Below are 25,356 nucleotides of genomic sequence, written 5' to 3' on the forward strand. Positions count from 1 at the left end.
TTAAAATGCTTCTTAAAGGGTCATTTACAATATACATGAACTAATATAATGATATGAAAGCTGTTATAAAATATGAGCGATAATATAAATTGCTAAAAAAAAAAAAGATCGAAAATAACTTGAAATATCGGAATAAGTTGTGTCTCAAAGTTCTTGATCTTTTATTTTTAGGAAAATTATTAAATCAATTATGAAAATATTAATTATTTCGCAATATAAAATGTAAATACAGATGCAATCGTAATACACGTTGGAACCTTTTTCATGTGTCTGTCTGTAGACCATTTAGCCTATGTTGTATTGATGGATTTCAATGTGAATCAACATGGATACAGGGCGTGCTTTTTTTTTTTTTTTTAATGTTCTGTGATATGCCCATCTAAATATGATTTTGTCCTGCTTTAAAATATTTGTGGGTTTTTATCATTTTCATTTTGAATGGTCTAGTGTTACTCTGTAGTGCAGTTTAGGCCATTAGGTGGCAGCACAATCTAAAGACAATTTCAAACATTTCGTTTGTACTTACGCAGGTGTTCAATGTTTGCTACAGCCCAAAATCTGTTGTTTTATTACTAAACTCATTGCAAAAACAATTGTAACCCAAATCGATTTACCTCTACGTTATGTTTAAATATCTGGGTTTTGACAGTATGCTTTAGCATGTTCACTGAACACGTTTGCAGTGCAATGCAACTGAGAAAAAACTGAATTAATTCAAACATTTTGAGGGGCAAGGAAACGCTGCTCATCATTAACCCATAGGTAACCTTCTCTAAATTATCAGTCGTATGTCCAAGCCTGCCCCATCCATGCAACACGTTACTGTAAATGCTATTAGTAAACACTCAGTAGGACTACAGTACCAGATATGCCGTTCCTTCCAGATGAAACAGCCTGAACACACTCAGTTTAATCTGTATGGAAAAGTGTTGTGAGGCTTTTTGACATGGATATACACGCGGTGATGTTATTATTCCTGCTTACAGAGATCCGTTCGTCGTGCTGTCATCGAGCTCTGCAGCCTTTTATGTAAGTAGCATGAAAATAAATTACATTTTAGTCATGATTTAATTATTTTAATTTGGCAAATTTATTGACGGCATGAAAATTGGATTGTATGCACAAATCTGTTTCTTTTCTTGCATGAAACGTTTGTTACGAATATGAAGTAATAATAAAAAAAAAATTCAAACTTAAGCATCTTTTTTTTCTTACAGAATTATGTTTTAAGTATAAAGTACTTTTAATATAGTGTATACTATATAATATAGTATATAAAAATGTACAAAATTTTTAATTAAAAGTGTTAAGCAAATCAGTATTTCTTATGTTCAGATATATGCAATAAATGTCACTATTAAAATGTAATTTATTATTATTATTATTATTATATTAATTACAAATTACTTTCCAGTTATTCTGTTCTAAAAGACCTCAAAACAGAGTTGCTGATGTAAGAGCTGCATTATGCACTTGAAATGGAAAGTAATTATTTCATTCTTCTTTGTTCAGGCCGAATGTCTGCTCAGAAAAAGAGAGAATCATCACAGCTGAGAAAAAGCCATGTGTACAGGCTTTTACACGTATGGTGAAGGTTTGGAGGCAAGGATGCACAGGTCATGCTTGGTGTATGGACTATGAAAGGAGGTACATATTCATTTGACTTCAAGATCTAGTTAGATTGAATACAGTTACAACAAAAGAAATGAAATATTTTAAAAGTTGGCACTAGATTTTACATGTAGTAAAGAGTCCCTCTGTCCTGATTCACTATCAATAGTCCTTTTTACCCTGACAGCCATTTCTCAATGGTACACCTTTCAGTGCCAGCCAACTTCTTGCCGCTTTTGAGAATGGGCAGAGGGCTAGAGAAAGACAGCAGTTAGAAACTGATCCTGTTGTTGAGAGACGATGGTTATTAAGGGTCTCAGATGCTTTGGGAATCAAAAGGAAGCTCAAGACTCTCAGAGCCATCATCCCCCTTGGCAATTATGGAAGATCATTGAATAGCCCTCATTAAACAGACACTGGGCTTGCTAAAGTTGCCATTGCACTGAACAAATGCTGAACTAATTGGGGTTTAGAAGTCTATTATTACACGGCTCTCTGAAATACTTAATTCTGATTGGCCAATCGTGAGAATCCATGCTATTTGTCTCAAATTTTGCTGAACTAGTTTGATTGTAGTAATCATATTTTTATCACTTTGTAGGACTGCCTACTACATAGGCTACAGGCAGGACTACAGACAAGATTTTAAGACTACATACAAATGCTGTCGTGGATGGTCCCAGTTCAATGCAGAGGCAGGCTGCCTCTATCGTAAGTATTTCCACTGTCAGGTCTGTCCTATATCTATCAGACATGACATGAAAAACAAACATATAGGCCCTAAACTTTAAGTGTAGATTTGTATGGTTGAGGTTAATGATTCATAAACATCATTCACTGAAGGATTGTGTAGTGAATGGCTTACATGATTAATGAGATTTCTGTTCTTCTCTGGAGATTCCATGAGAGGGATTCTGGCTTTGTTGCTGTTGTCAATCATGAACAGAAACTTTTCATCAGATGCTCATTTTGGGGACCAGCAACATTTCAATAGACTCTTTATCTTTGTTCAGGATGGTTCAGGATTGTTGTTTGGGCACAATGGAACTGTATATTCTCTAAATATCAAATAATAAATCACAGGATTTAGTCAGTGTTGTGTTGAAATCTATGAGAATAATCCAAAAGATGATGTTTTGAATGGTTAGCCCACATTGCTTAATCTCTTTAGGGTCTCTTACTACTGTCACTTCTGCTTTATTTTGTGGAGTGGTTTGCCCTTGATGACATGGCGTAGCATGTATTTGTATTTTTAGAAATGACATGGCAGCCAGTTCATCGCAGCCTAAACATGTTTGAATGCTTAAAGGCCATAAAGAGGCAGAGCATAGCTTCTCATCAATGGCTTTGTAAGAATCTGGAAGGCTTAGTGACCTCTTCTTGCAGTGAGCTAGGACACAATGAACCTTTGTGATAATCAAAAGACAGCTGTAGGTGGAGGACATTTACTGTAGCTTTCGGTGCAATGAGTTTGGAGAGCATCTCAGGGATAATCACTGTTGTTTTAGTTTTTTTTGGGATCCCCCATAGATCTTAATTCTACAATAATATCCTATTACATGAATCCCATAATTAGATTATGAGGGTGAATTGCTCCTGCTAAGCTCAGCCTCTGTCAGTAGTTTAATAATCAACAGTTGTAATACATGTAAGTCTCTTTATAAGTTGGCATTTAATATCATACAAAGCTGTATGCTGTTTTCTTCTTTTTTTGAATTACATCTGTCAGATAGAAGCGGTATTTAAAAAAAAAATGGCCTAGAGCAGTTTTAATATCAAATAAAGATGATATGGTCTTTTTGCTTTCTGGATCTTCAGTTAGAAAGAAATGAACAGGCTGTCAAATGGACACACTATGAATTCATAGTATTACTTTATTTATTCCTTTTATTGATTTATTTACTTATTTAATATGAATAACTTGAGTCATCAAACTAAAACTACATTTTGGGGTGTAATTCTATTTCTTTTCTATTTTTTCATTTGGTTCTCTCATTTGCTGTAACTGATTTAGCAGCTGATTTGCCATAACAAACAGAATATTATAAGTGATTTGTCATTATCACTGCCTGGTGAAATAAAACAAATAATGAATAATTTGATCATGTTGAACCAACTTTCAATATTTTCATGTGTTAAATTTCCCCATAGAACAATTTACTTGACTGTCTGCTTCTAAATCTCTTTTCTGCTCCAGCTCTCTGCACTTACGGTGTCTTCTTTAATGGGGCTGTGTGTACAGGGCGCTTGAATCAACTGTGTGACTGCCCCGCAGGATTCAATGGATCCAGCTGTCAGTATGATGAGCACACAAGTTATTTGAGCTTTGAACTAAAGCTCTATCTCATTCTTATAGCACTCGGTGAATGTCAGTTGGCTTGTGTGATGAATTTTAACAGACTGTGTTCTATCAGTGTCATGATAACACTTAAATGAAAGATCATTTTTCTTCCTTCCTATGATACTGCTGAGAGAGAATTAGCATGTCATGAGTGCATTTTTCTATGCACCTCCAACCCCTGTATCAGAATATATGTTGTCCTCCCAAAGGGCTTCTCAATTTCATTATTCCATCCTCTGGACCTCTCTGTCAGTTCATTCTGCTTTACTCATTTTGTTCATCAGCACTTCCACTACAATCGTATAGAACAGCCTCCAGGTGCATCAGTAGAACATAACCACTCTAAGGTCACAGCAGGGCTGATAGGGCAGTTAAATCCCTTTCCTTACACTGCAGGATCAGTGTTCCCTTATGGCATTTCTGTGAAAGTGAGTGTGAGAATACAGTTCTGGAGGAGAGTCTGGCTTCTCTAAGTGACTGTGATTTAGAGCAGATCTCTGGAGGCTTCGGGGGTTCTTCTGCCCAGCTGCATTGTCTGTGCGGGTGGGAAATTCATGCAGGTTACCAAAGACCTTCTGGCTGCTGCAGAAATTGCTATAAAATAGGCAATGTAGAGCATGGCGTGTGATTTGTGTTTCAGACAAAACTACGGGGGTGTTAGATCCTCTAACCTGTAAAAATGTGATTTAGTCTCACAACAAATATTCAAAGATCTCCTCAAAAGGTCTTGGTTTTGTAGAGTCACTAAAATTTTAGGGAATCAGTTTGTTCAAATAAATGAATTTATTAAAAAGTCACTGATTAGATTACTGCTGTTCGCTGCAAAGTTTTTAACTCGGTTTTATAAACGAAGGTGTATCCTATTATTTCACGTCACACTGTCACGTCACATGTTTAATAAAAAAAAACCTAGTTTGCTTGTCTTAGCTTTTTTTCTGGTTTATCTGTTCTTCTATTGGTTTTTATGTGTTTAAAAAGTTATGGCCCCCTTAAGTAGCCTCAGTGTTGTTATTGTTTGGCAGTGTGTAGTGTTGCTAACTACTTTTTGTCAAAAGAACAGGTTGACTTCATCATCTTCAAATCATTTCATTGCAGCTTAGCATTCTACAGTAATAAAGCAGCTTTTCATCACTGCAGTGCCTAGCAAATTGGCAGGTTGTAACACATTTAATCAGTTAGTTTATAATTTTCTTAGACTTGTTTTGATAGAGGCTTTGATAAAAAAGGTAGTCAGCACCCTGCACTGTGATGTTCTCCTGTGACACCATCAAAAGTGGGCACTGGGCAGTGATAAAAGTTTGTGTTGTAAAGTAAGTATAGCTGGCAGAGCCCACAGGACGAAAGCCAACTCTGTGCAGACACATCCTGCCGGAAGAGTTTTATAATACTGGGTGAGAAGTGTCTTACAGACATAACGTTAACTACTGCTGACAGGAAAAAGATTATCCTGCTGATAATTATGAACTCTTTTTAAAAGATGCATACTAGATTAAATACTAGAACAATGATTAACTACTACAACAGATTAATTCAAGCTATTTGTTTTTTTTGTAGAAAGGCTTAATCTACTTGGAAAGTTCTCCTTAATTGAATTAAGCTCCACTAAAACTCCTGTTGTTTTCAGCTTGTGAAAATGTGAAAAATTGTGAAAAAGATTTGATGTGGTTTTAGGAAAGCTCCCCAAAGAAACAATGGAATCGCAAAAATGTTGGATTGTTTGTTGAGATATGTATGGTCTATATCACATAAATGCAATTCCATTTTTATTGTTTAAACACTGTCTCACAGTTTCTGTCTTGCCAGTATTCGATTGTTTCCAAAGGGACTCTACGTGTTATTTGCAAAGCTAACTTAAGATTATTTTCTCTGAAATATGAGAGGAAAGCCAGAGAGTTTCTAAAGAAATCACTCAGAGTTCTTAAAAAAATCCAAGAATAACAACAGCATGCTTTCTGAATTTGTTTTTGGTGGCAATACCTGCAGTTATAACAGGGTCGGTGAGAGTGTGATGTGAGATGATTGACATGATTCTGACTTCTCAGTTGTACTACATTAGTAGCCATGAATGGTGATAATTGACAGTATGTTGCTTTTTTTATTTTATATCCTCTAAGTAGTTGTAAGAGATTTATTTTCCTTGTTTGATGCATGATTACTATAAATAATTCTTCAATTTTCTTCAAGACCATTGAAAATTTGAATTATTCTCTTCTGGCCTCCTCTGCCCTTAGTCAGAGTCTTTTTAATCAAGAGATTGTGTTGGACACACAAACCTCAGCAGGTGGTCTGTCTTCCTCTCCAGATCTGCTGCCTTGTGAAGATTGTGTGTGATGCAGCCCAAGAGGCTACAAGACTTGTAGTTATGGATGTGCTGTTACTAACCCCTTTTGTCTCATGGGTCGGATAGAATGACTCTCATTCTTGTAGTCAAACGAAGTGTTTGATCGGCTGTCCCTTTATAACACTCACATCATTGAGCAGACCTTTTATTAAACCAACCAGAGATGTGACCTCAGGGCTCACTAAGCCCTGATAGTGATCGCTGACTGTAAGAACAAATGTTTGGACGATCAAATTTGAGGGTTTAGTCGCAGCACAGCTGCGGTATTCTATCACACTCCTCAGGCATCGGTCACACCACATGTATCAGACTGGAGGAAACGTTTTGGCTGAATGTCAGAATCATCAACAACAGGGCAAAAGAAAATCCCCAAATCCCAGTTCTTATGAATGTCAAATGCTTAATGCAGATTTATGCTGCTTTTGTGTCCTGTGCTGTCCATTTGTCTTCAAGAACATCAGGGAATTGTTGTCTTCAATTGGTGGTACAACAAAAGCCCTTTCTTTTACAGTTATGGCATTATCCATTTTGTCCTGATCTGATGTTTTATCATTCCAGGAGTGGAAGAAGAACAGTTTAGTTGTGCCACAATTCATCGTAATAGAAAACCTGTTTAATTGTGTAATGTGATTTGTCAAGGATGTTTTCAGATATACATCACACAGACACACAGGTTCAGTTACGTTAATCACTTTGTTTAAGCCCCATTGTAGTGGTAACTGATTTCATTGTAAATACAAAGGTCTGTCATGAAACTCTTGATGGCGCAAGCCGACAGGTTCTGTCTCAATCTTATATAATCACATCATTATTCACATGGCGCATCTAACTGGTTTCTTTTCACATAAACAGCCAATGAGCTTGCTGCTCAATATTCAAATACTTGGCTTGTGCTTGCTGTAGCAGTTGCAGCGCCCTTCAGAAACCCTCCACCTTCCCCAGCTCCACCTGTATAGATCTGCTACAGGGTGATTCATGTATGCTATGTATTGTTTCATGTGCAGCAGCAATATTTCCTACATACTCACAGCAGCATGTCTGTAGATGTATTATCCAATACAGTAGCAAGTCTCAGTGATTGCTCTGCCGCAGCAGCAGTGTAGCAGATCTATTCTGCCAGGACTAAACACATTAACATTGTCACGCACATTACCATGCTAAACTCTCAGAGAGTTGCCATGCCAGAACTGAGCTAGTTACTCAAAGTGCACTGGTGTTGTGTTTGAACTGGTTTTGAGAATGGCAAACTTGGCATTGCTCGAATCTTTCTGAACGTCTGCCATAGACCATGTCTTTAGAGAGCATTGTATGTTTGCTGAGAGTGACGAAAGGCCATTAATGAGAGTTGTGTGGAAAGTCCTTATATGAAGATGGTTTGGGCATGTTTTATGCAAATGACTAACCTCAGAAAACGATTGCTCACTTAGAATATTCCAAATACATTAATATTAGAATGAGATTAAGAACAAATTAATGTGCGCACATGTGAATTGTCTCGTGAGAAGTTTTCCTGTACGTACAATTGTTGGCAAAATAGCAATTGTAGATGACTAAAATTCATTATATTATTAACTTTCTTACTTTAAAAATAAAGAATAATACAATATTTAATAACTGCAGCAAATTAGCTGAATTAATCACACCTTTTAGTGCTGTCAAATCGATTAATCATGATTAATCACGCTTTATATAAATGCAGGCTAAATATTTTTTAAATATGTGTCTGTATTTATACATACTGTATAAATATAGGCTACATACAAATATACACAGTACGCACATATGTATTATATAAACACAAACTTTTATTTTGGACCCGATTAATCGCAATTGACAGCACTATTTTATATTAATCGGTGGATAATTCTCCCCTCCGAGCTCTCTTTTTGTTTTTGTTTTTATTTTTTTCTCTCTCAAAAGTTTCTCTGAAGTTGAATAAGTACTGCGTCCAGATCCGGAATAACAGAAAATTAACTTTAACCAAGAGATTAAAGACATGCCAAGTATTACAACGGTCAAAGGAAATCGAAGACATTGTAAGAAAAAAATATGATGCATTAAATTCTCTTCATATTATTCTTTTTGCAATGATATTAATACATGATATGTTTCACTTGTAGAAGCAAATTTGTTTCCAACTCATTCTGTGATTTTTAAGACAAAACTAATCAAATCCAGTGTTTTGCGAGGGGATAAATGGGAAATAGAAGTAATTTAAATCGTTCATGTTGTCATCAGTTTCCTTTGGTTATTGTGTGACCAATTCAAGTTCAAGTTCTGAAGCTTTGTTGTGAATTTTAGCACATAGATACAACATGCATAACAGGCCAGTATGTGGTCCCACGATGCACCTTGTGCCATGAATTACATCTAAACCAATCTGTGTGAAATAGCCTTGGCTGAGGTGTCTGGTGTAGTCTTGATGTGGTTCCCTCAATGGATGTCATTACATTGAGAGGCTGTGAATCTAATTTTCAATGGATGTATTGGACATGACAGTTTTCTTACTGTAATATTTTCAGTGGCTAAAGCAAAACTGATTGTTTTAACAGTAGAGTTTCTGAGGTTGTTTTGAGTTCAGGAATCTTGGACATTATAAAGTAGCTAGCAATATCAATATATGTTGCTCTCCTACTGAAAAAGCCCTTTAGATATTCTGTATATAAAAATGCCTGTGTGAGAATCCTGGGTGAGCAAACAACTTATGCAGCCCTATATAAACAGTCCTTTTGAACACTGTTGTCTTACAGTTTAATACAGATTCTTTGCCTCTTTTCTTCTTGTCAAGCCTCATTTTACTTTTTGTGGGTGTCCTTCATTGTGCCAGTGACCTTATCAGTGATCAGAAGCAATGCAAACATCCTGTAGTTCATGACATACTGTCATGAGAGAGGTAGCCATTGGCCAGACTTCCTGAACCACTTCAATATGCCTCATGCCTCATTTATCACTTTCATGTCAATATCTTACACAATTGTGGTTTAAAAATGACTTTTCTTTTGATCACTGACAGGAGCTTATTTTGCTGAGACTCAATGAATCTCAGATGTGTGATTAAGCTAATTGCTTTTGGTGTTTTCTTGCTGTAGTTAGAGCCTTTAAGTTAACCAGTGGAAAAGGCAACAGAAGCAGTATCAGTGGAAAATGGGATAGTGTTTCCTTCAGCAAACAGGGCTGTGTTTGCAACATGAAGGATTTGTGCCGCTGAGGTCAAAGGGCACATGGGCACAGAGGAGACTGGAGTATAGATGATTGACTGTGGGCAGAACTTTGGTGAATGGGAAAAAAGCAGGTTTTATATTTTATTATGTAGAATTTCATTTTAAACAGAATTGGGCTAATCTTGTCTCTTTGTACAATATGTAATATTGTATCCCCAGAATGTGTCTGTGAAGTTTCGGCTCAAAATACCCCACAGATTATTTATTATATTTAAATGCCCCCTTTTCCAGAATAGAACTCTGCCTTTACAATTCGTACCTCAGATTTCTGTCAAAAAACATCAGTTTGGTTTTGATTATCATTTCTGTTGTGCTGAAATCATGCGTTTTAAACCATATTAGTTTAAACTTCTGATATACGATTTTCTGAGCGCACACATCTGAAGAACACACAGAAAGCAGCTGTCACACGGCGTGTGAGTACTAAACGAAGTTCTCTTTCATGTCGTATTGTGCTTAAACTGTCATATACAGACACGCTTATGTTAAAACACACATGAGTTACAAAAACAGTCGGTTATGACTTTAAACAGTGTTCTGTGCTCGTCAGAACAGAACAGGTTGCAGAACTTTCGAACGGGTACACCGTTGACGCTTGCGAAAACACAATGGAGGCGCCGTGGGTGGAAACATGCAGATTAAGGGGCGGTAATATTATAATAAGATCCCCTTTCTGGTTGTTCTTTTTCACGTTTTCTGGGTTGGTAGATGCAAGGGGACTCGATTATAGCACTTAAACATGGAAACTTGATTTGATTAAACATGGATTTTCATGATATGTATAACCTTTAAAGGGATATTTCACCTAAAAATGTAAAGTCAGAGTATGACTGACTTTTTTCACTGAATGATGCAAGGATGTGTAACTTCAAGTCAGATTTATTTGCGGATAATGTTGGATGTACTATATATCCTTATAACTTTTAAAACTTTGCTGGGTGATAATACGGTTTCGTGTAGTATTGTCAATTTCTTCTTGCTGTCTACATTCCCCCGAATCCTTGTGTTTATTGTCATTAGATGCAGTAGCAATGTTTTTTTTTCTGTAGTATCTCCTGAAAATTCAGTGCCGAAATGTGTTTGATAAAGGAGGAAATACTTCAGCAATTTGCCATATCGCTAAACCCCTGATACAAGACACATGCTGGTCATGCTCCCACATTCCTAGATAAATGTTAGACAATATCCTTGATGTTTTCCATGGCTCTGACTTACAGATGACACGAAAGTATTCTGAAGGCATTAGTAAAGCCAGATGAGTCATTACAGCATGCTTTTCAAATACTTTTGAGATTTTAAAACATAAGAGTATGTGTCTTATTCTTGAACTTAACCACTCATGCCACACACTTTAAGTTGCTATAATTTATCTCGCAGAGCTACAGTTTGTACTAGCAGTAGCAGGTGATGCGTTTTAGCATGAAGTCTGTAGGGACTCATATATCTGGAAGCTTTTCATTAAAACCATGCAGGGCAGAGTGACATCTTTGAGTAATGCTGCACAGCAGTATGGCTGATTCATTTTTTTCTTCCTGTGATAGATGCCTTCGAGGGACACTTAAGCACCCTAAGAACAGAAACAACAAGTGCTTGTAAAATAGAAATGTATGCTTGATTGATTCATAATGATTGTTTTGGAAATGGATACATATGAATGTGATTAAATGGAAAGTGTCGTATGTAATTTCCTATGGTTGGGAACTAAGAACCGATTCTTATGCAGAATTAGTTCCATTACAAAAAAAAATACCGTAACGAATCAGTCTGTTAATGGTTTTTGTATGTGCATTCCTCCTCTATTGTGGGAGGAATACTGTACCGTTTCAATGGTGCAGCAACAGCGCTACTGAATTTACAGTGTGACAAATACAAGACGACAAAAAGTGAATCAGAAACATAGTGCAATCAACGTAGTTCGATTATTTTTAGTGAATAAAACAACTAGGCTACAGATGACATTTTAATAAACATTTACTGTACTATGGTTTGTGTAATATTGCTTTTTAATATATAATTAAGGCTAATAATTGGATTGGACATTTTGAAATAATTTTTTGCATTTATTTTTTTGAAACATTTATTCCTAGTACTGTAGTACTACAAGAATCATTAATGGAACCGTTAAGGAACTGGAATTGAATTGGAACCAGAACCAAAATTCTTTATGATTTCTATCCTTAGTTACTTCACATGCCTTTTGATTAACTCAATATTTGTATTAGTAGTTACAATATATAATTCATATATGTGGGTATTCAGTGACCTTATTCAATATTCTCTAGACTTTAGACTGTTTATGAAGTTTGTCTTTAAGTTTAGTATAAATTTAGTTGTAAAGTTAATGCTAAAGTAAATGTTAACTTCAGTAGACAATATGTTTTTTTTCCTGGACTATATGTCGCCTGCTATCAAGATGTCAAGACGTGCATGTTCAGTCTCATGCATTTGTATCTGGAAGACATCCAGCTTCCACTAGAACTTGATGAAATATATGTATATGAGTTACAGTATGTATTCCTGCCATGAACTGAAATCTGATTGGAGACATGTGCAGAGGAAAGGCTTTCATGAAAATAGTAGCTGTAGCTGTGTATAAAGTCTTCACTCTCATTAATTACTCTTAATGTGAGAGGGACTCTCTGAAGTGAAATGGAAACGTCTCTTATCTCTTACCATCTCATCATTTATTTTGCTTGTGTCTCTGGTCTGTCATGATGGGGTATTACTTGGGAAGTCACTTACCTGTGAGGGAATTGCAACAAGGTATTAAAGGCTCATATTGCCCACAGATAATAGCTTATTAGGAGATCAGTATTCTGCGCTGGCACTGGGTTTAGTGAAGAGAGAAAAGGAAACTTGTCCAGATTTTTGTTTCCCCAAGGAAAGATTTATCACGAATAATAAAATCACACAAACATATTTATCAGCAGTAAATTGCAGTTATACCAAGACAGTTCAGCCTGATTAATCAGAGTTTTCCCTTGTGGGGGATCCCAAAATATAAACCTAATATCAAATAACAAGGAAAAGGTTTAGAAGCAATCAAGAGTTTATAAGGATTGTCTTTCTCCTGTCAGAGTCTATGCCATCTATCATTTTTAAAGGTTACATATGTAAAGCATGCTCAGGTTTGTTTAGTATGTTATTGTGTAATTCTGTATCAGATTACTCGTAGATCTTTATTACTTTTTCACAACCATGATTCGGCATAAGCCTATTTACTGAAACCAAAACCACTGTTTGGTGTTGCATTACATGGTTAAGATGCTATTAAGTCTGTTTGTCCGTCCAACCATCCACCTATCCATCCATCTTTGGTTTTGTGCGTACCTGTCCATCCATCCATCTTTGGTTTTGTGCATACCTGTCCATCCATCCGTCTTTGGTTTTGTGCATACCTGTCCATCCATCCGTCTTTGGTTTTGTGCATACCTGTCCATCCATCCGTCTTTGGTTTTGTGCATACCTGTCCATCCATCCATCTATTGTTTTGTGCATACCTGTCCATCCATTCATCTTTGTTTTTGGCTTTTGTGTGTTATCTGTCACTCCATTCATAATATTGTGGATGATGTGTTCTGTATATAATATTTATTCGATAAGAATGAAGTCCATACCAAAGTCATATTTAGGCTTTTGACTAGCTATTATTTATGTACATGCAATTTTTCCACCCTAGATGATAAATAAGGAAAAAGAGACACTGTATTTCTTGAAATAATGCCAGGTAATTTTAGAATGATGTTTTCCAGGCCTGGAAAAGACAAGGATATTTTTCTTGGATAAAGTAAAACTTGCTGAATCGAGTCAGTTCGATGAATCAATCGAACCTGTTCACAAATAGGTCTGAATAATAAATAAATAAATTTGAATAAAAGTCATGGAAATTATTTGGTCCAAAAGTCTGGGAAATGCATAAAAATGAAAGCTTTGTTTTTTACTCCAATAGATCCGTGGCGACATGATGGGGTGCTCAGTTTTAATAGCACTGGAAATGCTTTGCATCAGCCTGACTGATATGTGGCAGATAGATAAGTGGAAACAATAAATCTTCAACTTTAGCAGTAAGACTTGCTTCCTTTAAGATCTTAGATGTTTTTTTTCTATGCATGTACACAATTTAATCAGTGTGCTCATGAAAAATGTTTCATTTGGATAAGGTCCTAATAAGTTTTTAGTTTTGTTTTTATTCATATCTCTGTCTTGTAATATCCTTTATGTGAATAAAATCAAATTGCATGGATGTGCAGGAATTCCCTGATCGCATATTCGTAACCTGTACTTCACCTGCCTAGAAAAACACAAGGATCTGTTGTATCCACTGCATTCAGAAATGAGCTCTGGAATGTTGAGGACTGGAAAGGATGAGTGATTCTGCTCCTCAGAATAACAAATTTAGAACTAAAACAAGCTATTTTTCCACTATACCTCACATACACTAAGTGAATTCACCTCTCATTCGTTTGCAGATTTACATATACATGTTTAAACAACTAAAATGTCTTCAAATGGTAGTTTCCCTCAGTCTGGACAGTATTACCTCATGAGAGAGATTTTCCTTTATTGTTCTCAGCACACCTGTGTTGGCAGGGACCCACTGCGGGGACCTTTACTTTCTCCTCTTACTGTCCTCAGTGGGACATCCTTCTCTACTCACTTAGGCCATTTAGTTTTTTGGGAACATGATACCACATGCTACCTGAAGCTCTTTTCTGCAATGAGTTTTACCTTTACTTATTTTTGTAATGACTAAATGGTTCTTCCCTGCTTTTAAAGAGATAGTTCGCCCCAAAATAAAAGTTTTGCCAGTATTTATTCATCCTCATTATTGTTCCAAACCCATACACTGTTATGACAATGACAAGTATCACCACAATAAACACTTTTCCTGAAACGTGTCAATGTTGCCCTCTAGTGGGGGCAATATGTATATATTTTGTGTGTATATAAATATATATAATATATTTTTGGTGATAAGACGTCTCAGTATGTAAATTTCCAGTCTCTGTTTGCTGAATTATAATCAGATATTTGCTAAAGGTTTATGAAATTAAAATAAATAAATAAAAACTAAGAAGAAATCTTCATTTAGATATCATTACGAATTATCTATAACAGAGTCATACAAAAGGTAAGAAATAAAAATGAAAGGTAACTTTGGTTCAGATTCCTAAAATTTTAATTCAATATTTTAAAATATTAAAAATAAATGCATATAAAATGGTTTTATAAATAAAAAAACTAAAACATTTAATATAAATATAGTGAAATTGCTACTAAACTTTACAGTTGGTTCATTTTTGTTTCAAATAAAACGTCACATGAGTTTCGAATGTTATGAAAGTAAAAAAATGATGACAGATTTCTCAGGTAAGGAATTTTTTTTTGTTAGAATGTATAACTCAATTAGACTGACCAGATTTAGAGATGTACATGGAATATTTGTATTTAGTTTATATTTTATATAACAAACTGTACTTGTAACATAACTGTGACATTTAATGATCACAGACATATTTTTGGAAATATTTTTGGAACCATTCATGTGAGGAAGGTGTATTTTTTTTTTTATTATTGTTTTTTTATTTCAAAAATCTGTGGTGACTCGTACTTAAAATAATACAAAAAATTAAATAAAAAAGAATAATGCAAAATAATAAAAATATATAATTTTATTAAAATTGAAAATATAAAAATAGCACAGGTTTTCTTGCTTCGTTTATTTATTAATTTTGTATTATGGTTTTATTTATTTATATATATATATATATATATATATATTTTAACATTCTTTGTTAAAAGTGTTACTGCTTTGATGCTGGGATTTCATGGAAATAAAATGAGATATTTTCCAGAAAATGTTGAATGATTTGTCTTGAAGCAGGTGCAGGCTCTCCATTTGATTAATGTGGAAGTATTAAGTGAAAAAAACGCCCCTTGTGGTGCTGTTGCAGGTGTTGACAGTAATTGAGCCTCAGGGCGGACCCTGAATTTGAGTCCAAATGAAGAAACAAATATCCTGCTTAGGTCAGCGTGTCAGGGCCCACAAGATTTAGTTTTGCAGTTTGCATACTGTTGTCATAAAGATGCTGAGCCCTTTGTTCTCCCTGCCCGGATGACTATAAAGACAAAAACCTCCAATCTGTTCATAGTTACCTGACGTGTGCTCTCCTTCATCCTCATCAGAATTTGGGTTAGATGTTATCGGAGGATTTAGAAGCTGCCAACCTCACCTTGATGTGCACACTTTGAAACTGATACACACAGATCTTGTATTCCCTGCGTGTACGTTTCATACTAAATATCACATTTTGATGGATTTATTGTAGACTTCAGTGTCAGGAAAGATAACTTGACCTGTATTACGTTCTTAAAACAAAGACTTACTGAACATGTTTGACCCTCTACTCCTTCAACAACCTGACTTCCACGTTCCTCTGTGATGGATGTGGCTTTACATCCTTTCTGTTTATTTAGATCCAAACTGCTTGATTTCTTTTTCCCCTGCAGTGCTCTTGGAGTTCAAATGTGCAGATGGATGAGAGAATTATTAGGGCAAAAAGCCCAAACGAAACAAGGTCTAAATATATAGCCATACTTTGAGATCTCGCTTACTACTTTGCTCTGCAATCAAGCAGAAACTTTACATCTCGGTTCCTTCCCATGAACCCAAACGTCCATAGTGAAAGCTTGATTAAAGTCAGTTATCATTATAAGACACTATACGTTAAAAAAAATTGTATTTGGCAGACCTGTCTAGATAGTTTGGACATCTTCAGTGCTTGATCTAATGGTTTGCGTCAGAACATGGTTACTCAGGACGTGACTAGCACTGTGCTTTTGTTGGAATGGTTATCTGTTTGGAAGATGGAACAGCATTGGTGTTCAGCAGAGACAAACTGGCAAGGCTTTGCTCCCTTGGGCTCACTTGTCCAGCGTGAATGGGGTTTCAGCCTCAAAACACACCCATGTCTTGAGCATTTAATCCTAAATTTAATGGGATTTGTCAAGTCAGAGCAGGAAAATAACGTGAGTCAGGAGTACATTTTTAATGAGTTTTGCCTTGAGAAGTTTTCTATTGACAATATAGTCTTTTTTTGTAATCTATAAGCAGTGGTTCAGTATTGGCTTCAGTATTTTACATTGGACTTAAAAAAAAAAAGGTTTGTTATACAAACATACAGATTCCAGTTAGACTAATTGTTAAAAGTGACAGGTAAAATAGTCATAAACTCCATTATGACTTTTTATGAAGAATTTTTGCTGCATAGCTATGGTTTATAAATTGGCTACATTGATTAAAATCTTTTTTCTATGGAATAGAAGTAGTTTTTGTCCATATAGTGAAGGTCAGTGGTGCTTCGTTGTTGTTTAGCCTTCATTGACATATAAAACAGTTTAAACATTCCTCAAAATATCTTCTTTCGTGTTTCAAATAGTTAAACAGGTTGGGACGGTAAGTAAATAATGAGATAGTTTTTATTTTTTGGTGAACTATTCTTTTAATATTACATTATACTGTACTGTAGGTTCTTAAGTATCTGTCTCTGGGTTTTTTAAAGCACTTGTGCTTTAGACGGTAGATGGTTTTCTAAAGAACTTAAAGTTCTTTGAGGAACTTCAGAAGAGTCATCCAGTTGTAAAACCTTCTAATTGAAACCTTAATATTTCAGTGTGGTGAATTCAAATGTTCTAATACTATAATATTTGCAAGACTGTAGATACACATGCTAGTGATAATGATTGCCAGTTATTGATTTGGTCACACTTTATTTTAAGGTCCTATTCTTGCTATTAACAAACCATTAACTACGACTTTTGCCTTAATAAATTCCTAATTTGCTGCTTATTAATAGTTAGTAAGGTAGTTGTTTAGTGTAGGTATTGGGTGGATTAGGTATGTAGAATGGTCATGCAGAAAATGTGCTTTAGAAGTACTAATAAACTTTTGGAGAGTATCACATACATAAACAACGTATGATGTTCTGTGTCAGCAGCACCGTACGCGGATACACTGTTCACATTGTTTACACATTTATCTGAACGTAAACAACGTATCCGCGTACATACGTTACATATGTTGTTTACGTATGTGATACTCTCCAAAATGGCGCTATAGGGTGAAGCGGAGGAGACAAATTGTTGAATAAAGTCATTATTATTGTTTTCTTTGTGCACAAAAAGTATTCTCGTAGCTTCGTAAAGTTACCGTTGAACCACTGATGTCACATGGATTATTTTAACGATCTCCTTGCTACGTTTCTGAGCCTTGATCGTGTAAGGATCCTTGCTGTCTATTGGAGGGTCAGAGAGCTCTCGGAATGCATCAAAAATATCTTAATTTGTGTTCCGAGGATGAAAGAAGGTCTTACAGGTTTGGAACGACGTGAGGGTGAGTAATTAATGACAGAATTTTCATTTTTGGGTGAACTATCCCTTTAATAATAGGCATGCTAATAAGCAGCTAGTTAATAGTGAGAATTGGTCCCTATACTGAAGTGTTACCATTGATTCTTATGTCCAGTGCCCCTATTATGCCATTTCCAATATTGCATTTCATGCAGTCTGTAATGTAGCTGTATGTGAATGTAAACGATCTAAAAAGTTGTAAAGCTGAAAGTGCACGATAAATAAGACAAAAAGTTATTGTCTCCCAAAATAAAGAATCGACTCTGAACAGCTGAAACGAGTCGTTAGTCATTCGAATCCCAGTTCCGTGACGGCTACACGTCACGGGGTAACACATTTGCATAATGCGCACCTATGTTCTACGTTGGCTGGCCGTGAACAACTTGACCCCACGCACAAACACGTCATTCTACTGATGACTGCTTCTCTAATCTCAGGGAGTTCAACGCGGGATTCACAAAACACTTGCTGTTGAAAGATTGATCAGTATCCTGTTTATTTGGACCAGCTGCTCCACTGAATCACAACCTGTAAGTATGATAAATAATAGATGTTTATATTTTCTAAAGAGCGTTCAAAATACAGAACTGTTGAAATAGGCGTATCGTTTCCGACACGCGCTGTACGCCGTAGACCAATCACAACAGACTAGGCTATCTGACCAATCAGAGCAGAGCAGGCTCTGATTGGTCAGATAGCGGAAAGGAGGGGTTTAGATAGACTGAATCTTTGAACTGCTTCGAACCAATCGTTGGAGAATCGCTGGAAAATGAGGTGATATTAAATGCATATTTTGAGAAAACTAAAGTGTTTTCTGACCTTGCATGCATGCAATCTTATTGTAGGAGACTCCCAAAACAATATTAGCAACTGTAAAAAGGGCATAATAGGGGCACTTTAAATGCTTTTCATATGGAATTATTTCTCTTTTTGGTCTTAATTGGTTCATGCCTTTGGTCAGATTGCAGCTGCACATAAAAAGGAGGGATGCATAGTTATATAAAATAAACCAAACATATTTTCCAAATTGTGAAATTAGGGGAAATGGCTTTTTGTGATGTTGGAAAGTATATTGGCTGTTTTTTTGTTGTTACTTTTTTTCCTGTCACTATTTATATGATTCTATAAATAAAATAAACCAAAAAGTCTTTTTGTGGCCGATCCTGCAATTAATTTGTGTCCAGCTTTCTCTGGAGTAAGAATGCTTACTTTGTTCATACTGTAAAATTTTATGGCCTTTCACTCTCAAAAGCACTAGAGGGAAAAAGAAATGGCATAGTAGCTTTTCCACACCAGCTTTCCAATTTTGCTTATTTGAAAGGCTGCATTCCCACAGAACCACAACCACTTTACATTTTCCACTGCTAGACACTTAACACCTCTCTATTTTATACACATGAACCAGTGGGAAAGAGTTTGCTCTAACACTAACCAAACACTCAGAGAGAATGGAAAGACCTGTCATATGTATGTCATATTTTGTTTAATTTGCATTTTCATAAAAAAAAAAAAACGAGTGGAAATGTCACACCAATCAGGTGTCTGTTGGATACACCCAAAAATTCCTAATAAGCATGCAAGAGTTCAGACGGACACTCCCTGCTCCATTAGATCTGCTTTAAAGTGTTTAGGAGTGGTCTGTGAACTCTGGCTAGTGTCCTAAACCTGAAGTGTCTCTCATTAGATAGGACAGACTCAGCTTTGTAATGACACTCAGTGAACTACTTGGACATCAAAAAGTGCTTTGACTGCTGATACTTCACTGGAGGGGCCAAAGTAAACTTCCTCTTTAAGTACTGGGTAAGGCATGTAGCCATTGGGAGTACTCATTCATTTATCTGTCTTTGTCCAGACCTTCATACCGCGCAACCTCTATTTAGGTCAGTAACTGAAAACACAAATAGTACATGGGTAAAAAATGAGTAAATTTTTTTGTTTAAACTGAGTCTATTAGTGGTGTTGGTTAAAATGCCTGCATACGCATTCTTCTTTCAAACAAAAGTTTGGTGAGTTACTCCTTTAGCACTGTTTTAAGACATATGGATATTAATGAGATCTCAAATCATGTGGCTTATGGAAAAGGGATGACTTTTCTAATTTACCTGACTTATGATGTTTGCACTTACTAGCCTCTGTTAAACTAGGATCCATCCAGAACATCCCAGCTACCACATAACAGTGCCACATAGTAACCAAAGTAACCACATAGCAAAGCACTCCAAGCATATCTGGGTAAAATCTTAGAAACTTGGGAGTGGGTTATTTTGGCAGTTTACTGATAAACATTCTGGCAGTAAGGTTTGCGTCAGCATAATATTTTAACAGTATACTGTCATGTTCTTTATATGCTGAAAGGTGTCACAAGAAATTTATGTGACTGCCACATGAATCATTGCATTATGATTAATATATTGTTTTGTCTCCACACCCTTCATTTAAGTGAAATGAATGAGACTACATAGTCAAATTATCTTACATTTTGGATCACATTTTTCTCCACAGTAGGCGAATTTTCTTCCCACAAAGTGTGCTGGATAAAGAAAGGTTATCAAAACTGTTTTCATAAAGACATTCCACTGTAAATGCATTCTTCCGAGGCTACAGTTCATTTGTCTAAATGGTTTATTGTATGTATACAGTACTGCACATGTTCATTCACATCTGCATGGGTGATGGATCAGTCCAAAGCTATTATCGGCCAATAATATAAACTTTGAGCCATCTATATGTCCATCAATAAGACTTGCTTTTGAGATAAAGAGGGAGGTTTGGACTATGTTATAAATCAAAATAGAATGCATGGTTTGAATTAGGTTATGGCTAAAAATGCAGGTCTTTCCTTCTCCTCATTAATCAAAGGAAATATTAGTGAGCTCAACTGGCAGTGCATTAGACTATACAGACAACTATATTAGATACATGGAGAAGCATGCCTCTGTTTATCTGCTTTAGTCCATTTCGAGAAGCCACTTTACCACTCAGCAACCAACATACTTAGCAAACCACATTTTTCCATCTCACGCTAATGGTTGCAGGGCATATTATCTCCTAAGAAGTTCCTCTCAAAGAACTGCAGCTTATAAAAATGAGCTGAAAATCCTGCAACCTGAGATGGGTTTTATTGCATATGTGAGGTTTGCTGTGAGATCAGTCCTGCTGGCGAGAGGACGGCGTCATAAAGGTAAGGAACATTTCTTCCTCTGTAATCTCCCCAGAGGTCACAGATCCATGGAAAAGACGGAAGAGCTTCTGGGATACTTCCAAGACTAAGGCTTGCATTGTGAGCACTGGATTTAACCAAATTACTGACTAAAGTGACGGCACTGTGAAAGCCAATGGCATGAACTTTTCCTTTGGTATCCAACTGTTTCAGTCTAAATATCCCATAACCGATAGAAGGACTTAGCAAAGACTTTTTCATTATTCACTTTTTCATATAATATTCATTAGTAATCATTGTAGTGTGTGTGTGTGTGTGTGTGTGTGAGTGAATTCATTTATTTGTTTGTTTGTTGTTTTTTTGTATTGTTTTTTTCTGTTTTGTTTTGTTTTGCTTTGCTTTGTTTCGTTTTGTTTTGTTACTTATGAAAATTAGTTTGAAATCAAACAATAATTAACAGACCCTCCTTGTTGAAATCTCCATTTTGCAAGATACTTTGACTTTAAACTATAGGGCAGGACTTTCAGTATCTATATGACCTATAGCTGTATATTTTTTGTGGATCCCCGACAAGTTACCTGGCACATCACTAAAGCCAAATGGCAACGGTCTAAATATTTAGCTGAGCTGAAACTGGCAGTCTGCTTGACATTCAATCCAAATACAGCAGCTTTGATGGATTATGTAAAAACAGCTCTCTCTTAACTCCCTTAACTGCTTACCTTTAACATCTGAGACACTATATGATTTATGGTCAATCACTGGAGGGATAATTGGAACAGCTTCAGGGCTGCAAGATATATGGTCTATTTAACTTAATTCATGACTTAATGAAGATAATTACAAATTCAATGTCCTGTAAAATGGAAAGCTTTTTTCTTGAAATTCAAGTTGAAAATCACCAAGTGTATTTGTCCGTTTAATTCTTCCCAGTCCTGAAGACCTGTGCCAGGCGGATGGCAAGAAGATTCAGTTCAAGAAGATTGATATCTCATACTGTAGTTTATTGTGGCAGAATGGATTTCTGAAGACATTTTAGAGTTATGCTGCACTCCTATAAAACCGATAAAGAAAAGTTCTGTTCTTCATGTGGATATTTAACCAGAATCAATCACAACTGCTGTGACCGTTCAACTAACTGCAGATTTGAGGCAGTGCACTGTATCTGCTCTGTGAGTTTATACTGGACCGTGATCCTGTGTGTCTCAAGACACATGTGGACACTCTGAGATCAGATCTATGCAGGAGAACTGATTTTTTTTTGGACTCTCAGTCTCCCCAACAGAGCCTCTATCCTTGTGAAGCTGACTAATTTAATGGGACTGATTTTATGCTCAGTTTAGTTTGATGTATTTCTTTAGGATCAATGATTTTGGTTCCAGCAAACCAAATAAAAAATGAGCAGGTGCTTTTCATTTGTCATTCATATGCAAGACTGAAGCAAGCATATCTTTTACAATCAGCATAAAATCATGTGGATAATGGATTTTTCAAATGTTTTCCTGTTCTTGCCGGAAATATAAGCAAGTTCAATGGCAATGGCCTATGTTTTCTATTTGTTTTCTTTGTCAGTGTTTCCCAACAATTTATATCTTTCTTTCTTACTTCCACAGCCTCAACAATAAGGCTCTTCTACTCTTCAGTGACACCAAATCAGAAATGTGTCAGTCTGGATAAAATAGACAAAAAAATAGATAAAAAGTGGATTTTCACACATTATTTAAATTCTGAAACAGGACTGAAAAATGAGAAGAATCACAATTAGCTTTTGTTAATATTAGTAGTTTAAAGTAGTAGCAGCTTACAAATTATTATTTTCTTAGTAAATATTTATATATGCACTTTAATTTGATTACTTAATCTGCATATGATGTCATTTGATAAATTTGTCATTTATGATGTAAATAGTTTTATTACATTTTTATTTTTTATTTGCATAATAAAAAAATAATACAATTATTTACATAATAAATAATAAATACAGTTTCAAAAGAAAACAAATGAAAAAATAATAATCAACTATTTAAAAAAAAGTAACGATGTAATTAATTCCATGTTTTTTCTTCTAAATAGCAGCTCTAGTTTTATATTTCAGTTACTTTAAGTCGTAACCCACTGGACCCCGCTTAAGTAGGTTTAATGCATATCATTTGTTGGAAATTACTGTTTGTATGACATACATGAAGGTTTTCTCTAAATAAATAGCTGCAGAATGTGTAATGGTGTGTTTTACCATTGTATTGTGTGCATCTGTGAATTTTCTTCTGTAATTTAGGGAAGCCTCAGTGTGTCCTTATTAATGCAATTTAATCAGATGGTTTAAGATGAGCCTTAACCCACACCTGGCAGCAGTTTAGACTGCCTCACTGACACAAAGGCATTTGCACAGAGAGCACAACGTGCAGTGACCTTCCTTTCATCTGACTCACAAAACTCACATGAAAAGAGACGCTTGAATCGTGTCCAGCTGCACCTTTTAAACTCCCCTCAACCTTCATATCCTCTGGAAAAACTGATACTATGTTGGTTGCATGCTTTCCTTATTTTTCATTACGTATTTCCTTGTCACTTTGGATAGATTCCTGTCTTGTTCAAGATGCAAGATATCTGATACTGCAAGCACATATGCCATGTTTGGACTGGTCAGGCTCTTATTCCATGACTTATTTTGGTTTTGTAAGTCTATACCATGTTTTGTTTAAGTGCAGCGTTTTAGCTTTTCTTTGGTTCCCTTTACCCTCCTATAAAATAGTTTTCCATGTTTTCTCTCAAGGTCCACTGCAATGGACCAACAACCTACAAAACTAGGGTTATTTGTGACTCATTTGTATTGCTGTTCAACTTCTGAGCTTTAGAAAAATAGTTGAATTGCTGTAAAGATTATTAATAACCAAGGCTCTATAAATCACTGAGCTTATGACAGGAATGGCTATATGAGAATTCAAGACCGGGGCTCTTTCATCTTTTTAATAAAGTGATCTCATGACAGCTGTAAAGGTGGTTTTATAATCGTGAAAGCCCATATTTGACAGGTTATTAAAAAGTTCAGCTTCCTGTTCTTATTTCCTCACTAAAAAATTCAGGAATTGAATTTAAAAGGCATTCTCAGTTAAATTCTGAATGGCGCTCAGCTTTTATACTATTCCCATTCAATGTCGGGTAAGATGCTCTAAAAAAAAAAAAGGAATTAATTACAAGATACTAATTACATCTTCAACAGAGTAATTAGATTACTGTACTAATTACCAAGAAATATTGCATTACTTATTACTTTTTAAATCCCATATCAACCTTAACCAGTTGAACAATATAAGGATAGACATAAAACTATTCTTTTAATTTCAAATAAATAATATAAAATTGCATAAATAATTATTGAACTGACCAAAGTATTTAAAGGGTGACTGTTACATTTTAACATTAGATGTTAAATTTTGATGTTAAAGCCACTGGTAACACTTTACTATAGCGACCAATTATTAGCATGCCTATTATTACAATATTGGCTGTTTATTAGTACTTCTAAAGCACATATTCTGCATGACCATATTCGACATCCCTAATCCTAACCAATACCTAAACTTTACAACTACCTTAATAACTATTAATAAGCAGCAAATTAGTAGTTTATTGAGGCAAAAGTCGTAGTTAATGGTTTGTTAATAGCGAGAACGGGACCTTAAAATAAAGTGTGACCAATCCACTCTTGTTTTATATAGAATTGTTCTATAGTCTATATACAGTGTTTAAAGCAATTACATCAAAATTAACTGTGTAGTCAAATTACAGAAAAATTAAGAGTAATCCCTTATTTAACATTTTCAAGGCAAAAGTAATTCAAGTACAGTAAAAATTATTTAGTAATGCAATACACCCAACACTGTTCCCAATGGCCATAATTATTTTATTACAGCTAAGATGAAAAGAAATACTCAATATAGTAAAAGCAAAAGTGACCAGAATGTCAGCCCAATTTTGAAAATCTCCACTGTTCACTGTTTTGTTTTGAGGGAATATTTCATACAACATTTGGTAAACTTCTCAGCATCAATACCTAAGAGAGGAGGAGGGAGGAGCAGAGACAGACAGGAGGGTGGGACTGCAGAGGCCTGCCCTGGACACAGGCGATGGAGACATAATAGGAGAGACAGAGCCACGAGAAACTACATGTCTGTCCATGCCGAGAGAGTGAGAGAGTGAAATTACTTGATTCTGATGCCAGGACACACAGCTTATTTAAATAGCTTCTCAAGCCCACAGCAGCAGTTGTTCT

The 25,356-nt window shown here is 35.6% G+C and overlaps 1 protein-coding gene across 1 annotated transcript; it reads left to right on the plus strand.

The window, feature by feature from the left end:
• Window positions 1-531: 531 nt before the first annotated feature.
• On the plus strand, window positions 532-25,275 carry LOC107591137 (uncharacterized). The gene is made up of 7 exons (XM_016280178.1): window positions 532-762; window positions 987-1,029; window positions 1,513-1,647; window positions 2,213-2,322; window positions 2,509-2,660; window positions 4,237-4,380; window positions 25,129-25,275. Coding segments are annotated over exons 2-7 (690 nt in total). The 5' UTR covers window positions 532-762; window positions 987-1,027.
• Window positions 25,276-25,356: the final 81 nt, after the last annotated feature.

Source organism: Sinocyclocheilus grahami, unplaced genomic scaffold (assembly GCF_001515645.1).
Source record: "Sinocyclocheilus grahami isolate Dianchi unplaced genomic scaffold, SAMN03320097.WGS_v1.1 scaffold137.1, whole genome shotgun sequence".
NCBI classification, from domain to species: Eukaryota; Metazoa; Chordata; class Actinopteri; order Cypriniformes; family Cyprinidae; genus Sinocyclocheilus; species Sinocyclocheilus grahami.

Bases quoted from the DNA above. Each gene is read 5' to 3' on its own strand.
- LOC107591137 (XM_016280178.1), top strand. The intron at 1,648-2,212 runs GTACATATTCAT...ATCACTTTGTAG, and splicing joins TGTATGGACTATGAAAGGAG to GACTGCCTACTACATAGGCT. The intron at 2,323-2,508 runs GTAAGTATTTCC...TCTTCTCTGGAG, and splicing joins AGAGGCAGGCTGCCTCTATC to ATTCCATGAGAGGGATTCTG.